We start from the raw sequence: 9311 nt of genomic DNA on the forward strand, positions 1-9311 counted from the left end.
AACACGTTGACATGACTTGAACACAAGGACTTAATATGAGCAGCGCGTATTTGAATAATTGATCCGCGCTGCGATTCAAATTGCTGTCGAGAATCTTCGACAACACTTGGATCCAAGACAAAGGACGTATGAAACGTTTCTGTCGCTGCGTTTGCACGACAAATCATATCGACTTCTACCAGCGCGCTATTCTTGGTGTCTTAAAAAAACTCGGGAAAGCCTGGTTCTTCTTGGCTTGTGAGAGCAGATATTGCTAGCAGCGGGGCCATATAAGCCTGGTCGGATTATCCCGTCACTGCGTTCACAACTGAATGTTATGCTTCCACAGTGGTTTGAACCACTTGAGCATTAACGTTCACCGTAGATTCGACTACGGGACCGATAGCTTCCCTGGGTAGAAATGCCTACCGGAGCGTTGTAATTCAGTTTGTGAGCCCTCACAGTATTGTTTCTACTGGAGCGTTAGCTTCCATGTTAGTTTGTGCTATCGGAGCATGACGTGCTCTCAAAATAGCGCTAGCTACTGTAGTCTTAATCTCCACAATAGTGCTCTCTACTGGAGTATATAGTGCTTCCATAGTAGATTTGCCAAGTGGGGCATTTAGTGCTCTCACAGTAGATTTAACTATAGAAGCAATAGCTCCCACAATAGATTCCGCTACTAGAGCGTAATGAACTTCCACAATGGACTTAATCGTTGAGGTGAGAGCTTTCAAAGTAGCATTAACTATTGGAGCATAGGTCCAGTAGATTATCTGCTGCAGCAAAAACTTGTTTCGACATAAAGTAGCGTCACAAACGGCACCTTCTTGGTAATTTGTGGCTTCACAACTATGTCGCAAAGGCCGACATAGTAAGCTCTATTTACAATTGAGAAGCTGCTACGCTGGTGGATAGCCACAAACGGGTCACGACATCGTGACTTCCACCCGGCGAGCTACTTGCAATCTGCCTGGTTATCCAGTCGGTCCATGACTCGAGGTCTTCTAACCACGCATACTCTGTATGAGACCATTCCGATCATTCATAAAGATGAAAAAGAACGTCGAGTTGAAGTCAAAGTCCTAGAATTTGACTCGTAAAATCATTAAATCTTCTGCTGGGTAACAATCGCATACGTCACGACACGGACATGAATATTACCATTACACTTTGCACTTATGGCACCGAGGGGGAGCGGGTTGTCGCAATAATCCTTTTTCAAGCATAGTAAGATGACACTCCAAAATCAATAGGGCTATGAAGGGTCTTTCGACTGTGAAGGGTCTCTTGATTACTTTTACCATTGCCAAAACAACGAGAAAGTCTACCTCCCTCTCCGCCTTTGTGGGAAGCTGAACTTTCCTAAAGCCAGCGGCGTCCCCTGCACAATAATAGCGCAGGAGAAAGTCGCTAGTTTTACCCTAAGTAGACTGCCCCGCACCTAGTGGGCCTCCGCTTCCCCTTCGACCGCTGCTGAAATTCGCCGAACGGTCGCCACGTCGGCAGGCATCCCGCCACCCTCATCGCCTTGGAGAGTTGAAAATTGGTGAAACTCCAGTGGGTCTGGACCCATAAATTTTCGTCGGGCAGTCCCGTTTTAAAGTGGCCCACTTAGCCAAAACCCAAACACAATACTTGTAGGCAATTAATCGCAGACAGGCCTATGGGCTCAGGACCACTGACGGCGGCTGCACGTCGGTGGGACCAGTGAGAAACCCAGGTTAATGTCGCTGGAACTTATTTGAAAGGAAGCCGACGAAAATTGCATCTTCAAGCTTGGTCGGTTGTCGACGAACGACTCCAGTCTTTGGAGGACCGATCTTGAGTCTCTCTTTAGAAACGGTTACGATCAGACCTTAAAAATTGGGATGTCGGTGAGCGACACTCGCAACTTGCGAAGCTCTTGTACGAAGTCGTAGATCGAGCATTTGTCCTGGCAATACTCAAAAACCATTGTGCGATGTTTAAACGCCGCATTCGGAAATAGAAACATCTTTGCCATCGATTCTTGAAGGATCTCAAAAGAGCGAAAATAACCAGAGAGTTTAATCTCCCATGTGAAAGTCCATTCATGGGCAGCAGCTTGCATATGCGAGAACGCAAATGCGACCTTCTGCTGTTCCTTGTGAATCAACGCTGCAATTAATGCAATATCCACTTGGCCGATCCGAAGGTGAAGGTTTTCGTCCTGTTTTCCGAAAAAAGGCTTGACCACAATGTTCAGCGGTTTTAAGGCGACTACTCTTCGTGTTGATGGTGATATCTTTACTTGAACATTCGGGGTTGGAGGAGTCGGGAGCTCCATGTTTTTCATGACTGCAGGCTCTAACGTAAGGGTACTTGTAATATTTTGTCGAGATTTGTTCAACAAGGTCGGCTTCATAATCGATGAAGGAACGGACGTTTCTTTACCGCAACTTGGTCATGCCGTAACAATTAGATGGTGGCTTCATGAACCAGGGTTCGATAAATCTTATTTGACGACGGCCCATCCCGCATCAAACAGATACGGATAGTTGGAGTGGTACAACGGTGACGATTTGACTGGGAAGTCAGTCTGGTAGCTGGATCGGACATCGTTAATGTCGGCGACGGATTGATCAACAAGTGCTACCAGGTGTAGCGGAACAGCTGGGTACACGCACTTTTGCGCTGACGTAGCTGTACCTTGTCTTCGTGCTTAGCTGTCGTACGCGCACCTTTAACCACAACTGTGTGTGGATCTCTTGATCAAATGAAGACTGTTTATATTATGGGTCGTTTTATCCTGATCCAAATCTTAACCTTAAATAGGAGTTAATGTATCCATCTACTACTTAGTGTAGTGTACATTACCTTAACCGGTAATTTAGTGTACCACAAAACTGTGTTCTAGGCCTACCACTCTTTACACCTACCTCGGAGGTATCCTTGAAAAAAAGAAGTAAAACCATCTTACTATGCTCAGTGAGAGATGTGGTGGAGATTTTGCTCCGCACAAGCTCATTTGTATTTGCTTTACTCTCTTTTTTGCACATCCGAATACGTGTTTGTTGCCGACGATAACCTTATTCTGTGCTATTTCACTAAAATAAACCGGGGGGATCTTGTTGCAGGAAGACCCCACCGTAGATTGGTCGATGTCTGCGTTTTCAATTCACTTAAGGGGTAGCTTGTCCTGTTCAACCACTTGCACACAATTATGCCGACACGGCACAGTCCCAGACCAGCCATACATAATGGCTGGCTTTATCTGTTTGTAATTTTTGAAGATTATGCACGGATGATCATAACTTTTAAGCGATATAAAAGCATCTCGGGTACCTTTACAGCTCCACATGGTGGCCAAGTCAATATGGTACTGTTGACTTGTAAACATTGTCACATCGCGGCAAGGATCAGCGACGTACAGCAGATCTGAAACTAAGCCACTGGCCAAAGACATGTGTGTATACCGTTGTTTTGTTTATGTACCGTACATTTCGTACAATTGTGCAATTGTGCAATTTACAATAACAAGGTGAGTAAGCCAAAAACCAATATACATATATATCGGTGCAGCATCGATAACGGTAAATAGGAAGAAGATTAAATTTTGTATATAGGAAGAAGATTAAATTTTGTAAAGTGACGGTCCGTGATTCACGTGGCTGTTAGTACTCACATCAAGCAATCGTATTGATCGAATAGTGAAAAGTATATAGGAAAAGTGTATATATGGGAATGAACGTTTGTTAAGGTATCAACATCTCAAAATTTACGCGTCTATTTCTATAGAAGATTTAGTACAATTTCCGAAGTGTATATATTATTTTGTTATTGAATGTACGTATATGATGTTAGTGATCTATATTTTGTAATTCTACCCTGTGCATCGATGACAGGAAACAACTCTAGTCCTAACTCTATGACAGCTATGCCTGCGGACTATCCAAGTTGTTATCTGGTAAGGCTGCATTAGAGACCATTTACTGGTATGAGAACACTGTATCGATCATGTTTTGTTAGCAGATCAACAAAGAATATATTATTACTGATGTTGTCATTCGGGATAAAAGAACCCTGCAGCGTGTGTCCATCAAATTTTCTGAGCTGGCATCCCCTATTGCACTGAGCAAAAATCCGAAGTCGAAGATCTTTTGTCCTCAATTAATTCTCCTGGGAGTATTGTTTGGATGGCTCGCACTGCATGCTGTTGAACCTTACGATCCTGCGGGAAGCGTAGTCGTGCCCTTTCACACGCTGGTAGCGCTCCGGCATCCAAACAGGCAACCTTCATCTCGTCTTCATAGCAAAAGTCAAAATAGCTCAGGAAAAGAGCAGATACTAGCCATTGGACAAACCGCTTTTTCCACTAATGATGGCAATAAGCCAGCAGCCTGCCGCTTGGATCGAAGCCGTCGAGCTAAAACGTTTCATGTTTTCAACTACGATTTCAAGTCCACCTTTCGAGACGATCTCCACCATACTAGCGTCTACAATGACATAACACATTTAGTTAGTGATAAACAAACGACCATGAGACCTGGGTACCTTGGCGTAAACTAAGGTTTGCTAGCGCGAGGCAGCTAAGGCCTTGTAATTTTTCGTTCAAAGGAAAGCGCTCCATTGCTGAAAGCACAAGGCGTCTGCTTTCTGGGTTTACGCGCACCACGGATTCATCTAACGAGGCAAATGTTGTGTCAGGCCTTCTATCCAGCTAATTGCACCTTTTCATAGTCTACCAGCAATTTTTGGATGGGCAAGAACAGAGAGGCCAGCCATATTTGCAGGAATGTCATCTGGAAGTGCGACCATTGCATGAATGAGCGAACTGATGCCTCCACTAGATGTAATGACAACAATATGGCCATCACTTTGATTAGCGTACTCTGCCAAACAAAGTAGGCCGTCTCTTTGCAAAGCCCTCGACTCGGGAAATTGTTTCATCTTGTCAATAACCGTTTGTATAACAACCTTACTACGTTCCTCTATCTCGTTATTCTGATCATTCGCTTCGTTTTCAACAAGCAAATTCGTTGTTGATAGATCGACAGATATCTTGTCCGCTGCCATAGTCCTAATTACCTTCTTTAAAGCACGCATGCCAAGTGATTGCATCTCAGCATCAGCGATGAAGTTTTTCATGGTTTTAATCACAGTACTGCCATCCCCCATATCGCGACCTAGTGCTCGTCTCATAATACCTAATCGATCCTTGCCTATCGCAGTGGTTGTCGGTGTTGTATCTGGCTCTAACTTCTGCGCTGCATCAAATCTAGCAACCTCTTGCACAAGATCGTCTTTTCGCTTCGTATCTTGTCTTTTTTCGCTATCGTCTGCAACCGATGAACTTAGCGCTTCGACGACAGCTTCGATGACGTCGTGCGTGGCTTTGGTCGTTGAAGCTCGGTTACTAATGTGGTCGTGGCAGATGTGCAGCAACTTGCGCATTATTCGAACGTACTTGACCAAAGAACAAACAAATGTTAATGCGCGCAGTGTATCATCTAAAACCATATTGGCTAGTTTGCGCTCCAGATTTTCTTGCGGCAAGTAATCAATTTGGTGAAATGAGAGTGTACCGGCAGGAGGGGCCAAACCGGAAGGCAATTGTCGCAGTAGACATGCCATCGACAATGAAAGAGGCAAGAACGATGCGTCTGAGGGATGTTCGTTCTTGATTTTTGCCTGCTGCAGTAGTAGCAGCATGTGCGCCGTCGTGTCCAGCATTCCTGAATTTACAATCTGTTGATGTGCCTGTTCATTACTTGCCAAAATAGATGCAGATTGGAAGAGATTTTTTCAGTTTGCTTTGAATCGCGAAGGATGTTGTAATTTGATTTATGACAACACACACACTCCTATCTCGCCAACCACAATTTTTCTTGTAAACTATGTATTTGTCGTCGCAATCTTCCTGATGGTGTTAAAATGAGATCAATCAGCTACTTGGCTTGCAAAGAGACGTTTCAGTTATTCGAGCTCTTTGGTTGTAGATTCTTCCAAAACCTCTAAGCAAAGGCCTCTTTTGCAGCTGCAGACGCACATACTTGCTAGCGAAGCACCAATTTCCGTTGCTAAGTTTCAATGATGAAAATTTGTGTTGTCCGCCACCTTTAAGACGTCGGGCTTGCAAGCTTTTCAAGTATCTGGCGACAGGAAGTAATGCATATCTTCCTTGCATGGTAGCACCGTAAGACACATGCATGCCTTGCAATAATTTACCTGCCCCGAGCGGTGGCAGGTTGTGTGTCTTAAACTTAATTGTCTCTCCTTTTGGAGTTTTTGTGAGCTTGAATTGCCCATCGTCGCCTCCAGTAGAACGCTTCGGTGAGCCAATAGTGTTTAAACGTAGTTTCTACATAGTGATTTGATTCCAAACACTCTCCACAACTGCTCCATCCCACCCAGTTTGTCGAGCTAAAAGCAAACGGCTCAATTGTCGTACACTTTGTGTAATCTTTACCGTTCTGCCGTTCTGCACTCCATTAAGTATAAATTATCGACCCAAGAAAAATTCTCACCAACTTCTGTTGCACTTCGTCAACATGTTTCCTAGCTCTTTCCTGGCGAGCCGGGTGTAATTGGATCGAGCTTTTCTGTGATTTGGTTGGGTGCAACAGCGCAGCATCTATTTTGCAGCGAAAGTGGAGCCGTCTGTGCGATCTCATCGTTTTCCACCGCCTTGTACTCTAACAGAATGCCCAAACAAGAATCTTTGCTAATTTGTTCCTCATCAAAGCAGCAAGAATTTTCGGCGAAAAGGTGTAGTCGTGCTTGCAACTACACGCCAGCTTCTGAACAATATTCATAAAATTACGCAGAGCATTAGCGAAATAATAAATGTATATTAATTTATGCACTTGCGAGTTTTCTAGTTTTGTCATAAACTTTTGATCCAGATAACAGCAAGCAGACTGATGGTCATCGTGCAGATCGAACCCGCGTCCGGCCACCGTGCTTGTCATCACAGCTTGGTTTTATCATTTATATTATTAGGATGGGTTGGACAACTTGCAAGGAATACTTTTCCAATATAATTTGGTGGACAGGTATGACAAATAAGCTGTGAACACCTTAATCTATACAACCGCCTGGTTATTGCCCTTTGCATCATTTGCTGGCATTATGAAAGCTTTATCCAAAAACACCTAACTTCGTAAAGCTCAACATCGAATCTGCTAGGCGTTTATGTGCCACTAATTCTTGCTAGCCGGATGGGCTTGTCAAGATAAGCTACTGTAGTGATGAATTATACAATGCTAATAACTTTTTGAAGAATATGTGGACACTAAATAAGGAAGACACAGCATGGTGTTGGCATGAAATTAGAAATATGTTTCCTATATTTTTGAAAATCGTGGCAGCATTAGCGTGCTCCAAGCTTATGGAGAACATCGCGAATGAATCTACATGGTCGTTTGAAGTACACCAGCTCGAATCGATTCTTACATAAAATGTGATCGAAGATTATCACAATTTTGCAGATGCAGTAGGGTTTCTCCGTAAACGAAATATTTGCTGTAATATGAGCCTTTCCCCACTTTAACAACATAGATTAAGTTAGAATTTTTCTGTGCAGATTTTTGCATTGCAAATAAAATACTACAACGTTAAGCGCACGTGCGCCACTTCTCGTGAAGTGATGTTGAAGACTCCGCACACTAATGATTTGCAAAATTTAGAAATTCAGATAAAATTTCCTTCTCTATTACAGCAGCACACCCAAAAACCGAAACATGCCGGGAGTACAAAGAATAGAAGTGTAAGACTATCGCTACTTAGAAACTGAGCAGAAAAACTGACCATTAAAAATATATGTGTGCATCAAAATCCAATTCTGTCGCTAATTTTCTGAAATGCAAGTCGCACCGAACAAAGGCTGTAAGAAGGAGTCGATCAAAGAGTTTAGAATCGAAGGAGCATGCTTGTTCACAATCGACACAACTCTGGTGTAGCTCTCGTCGTTCGAGTTAATGTCGTCGGCTGAGTATTCCGGAACGACCTTTAAAAATTGCCGAGTCCAAAATCCAGGGCTATCATAGTCTACGGAGACATCCGAAATGGACTCAAAGTCGAGCGAAAAATCAGAGACTGACGCATTCTCAACCTTCATCAGTACTTCCTTCATTATGCTCACATAATTCGACCGGGTTACCGCCTTCTTTAGTTCAGACTGAAGTCCCTGGACGGTCAGGTCTGAACATTGCGAAGCAGGTATACCCTTTGCGCACTCAAGAAGGTTGGCTTCGACGTCGACCGAAAGCACCGGCTTCTCGAGTACACAATTAACTTTGGTGTTAATAGTCACATCCATTGTGTCAATATAGACGTCCAAGACTGCGTCGATAGTCACCTGGTCTTGCGAAGATGTGCGAATAGAGATAGAATTTGCAGAAGTCACGTTGATATGAACGGGTTCAAAGGCGCTGAGTCCTTCAATTGTAATCGATTGAACCGAGGTCGAGATGATCATATCTTTGCCCATAGCAGAGTAGCTGAAATTTCGCAACTCGATATTCTCGCGCGTTAGTGGGTCGATTTCACCGACTACTGATCCCAGGAGTTTACCTACAGCAGTGGTCTTGATCGCGTCATCCAAGTCAGCAAATTCTGCTTCTTTGGTTGTGAAGTCGATGGGTGCGCAGCTATCTTTGCTGGCAGCGTCTACTCTGTGCAGAGTGGTTAGAGCAACAACGGCAGCGACGATTCTAGTTGGTTTCATGGACTTGCTGACAAGTACTACGGGGATTGCGAATTGAAGACTGACAATGTTCAGAAGGAAAATCATGCGTCGCCTACAAGCTGGAAAGTCACACAAACACACAATTCAAATCACATGACAAAGCATATGGGAGCATATGGGAGATGATGGAAAATTTTTTTGTAAAGGCCATCCTAAGCACCTATCATGTGGTCAGAGAGATTTTACACCTTGTCAAAGTGTATACGTCATTCATCAGTATTTCATCGGCAGTACTAGCACACAAAAAACACAATGCAGCAGCCCACTCGAGTCACAATCGCATCTCGACGAGATGGGACGGTGACACATGTCCAGCACCAAGAACACAATTGGGCTATTTTAAGGAAAATGAAAGATGAGATGTGCAGTTCATGCTGATTGTCTACCTCTTTGTTACATTATGTGAATTGAAATGTAAAAAAATGCTGCGAGACTTCCTATCAGCATCATTACTATAAAGCTTACATGTCTTCTTACAGAAGGACCTTATGTTTCGAACAAAAGTTAGCAAGGTAACTACTAATCATAGCAGCTTCTTTTCGTTTATTTGGTGAGCATTTCACAGCTTGCGGTATTGGTATTGATCCTTTTATCGAGTCGAACATCAGAACTAAAAAAAAAT

At 43.5% G+C, this 9311-nt stretch overlaps 2 protein-coding genes across 2 annotated transcripts; both read right to left on the minus strand.

Moving 5' to 3' along the window:
- Positions 1-4063: 4063 nt before the first annotated feature.
- On the minus strand, positions 4064-5673 carry PHALS_09286 (Armadillo-type fold; the record flags this gene model as incomplete). The annotated part of the gene is made up of 4 exons (XM_024724757.1): positions 4064-4245; positions 4305-4436; positions 4495-4623; positions 4686-5673. 4 exons carry the CDS (start codon positions 5671-5673, stop codon positions 4064-4066), a joined length of 1431 nt encoding a protein of 476 aa, XP_024575602.1.
- Positions 5674-7789: 2116 nt separating this feature from the next.
- Positions 7790-8856, minus strand: PHALS_09287 (uncharacterized protein; the record flags this gene model as incomplete). Its single annotated transcript, XM_024724758.1, has 2 exons — positions 7790-8748; positions 8850-8856. The coding sequence occupies 2 exons, from the start codon at positions 8854-8856 to the stop codon at positions 7790-7792; spliced, it is 966 nt and encodes a 321-aa protein (XP_024575603.1).
- Between the last annotated feature and the right edge of the window lie 455 nt (positions 8857-9311).

The sequence above is a fragment of the Plasmopara halstedii genome (genome assembly GCF_900000015.1).
Source record: "Plasmopara halstedii genome assembly, contig: Scaffold_410, whole genome shotgun sequence".
NCBI lineage: Eukaryota > Oomycota > Peronosporomycetes > Peronosporales > Peronosporaceae > Plasmopara > Plasmopara halstedii.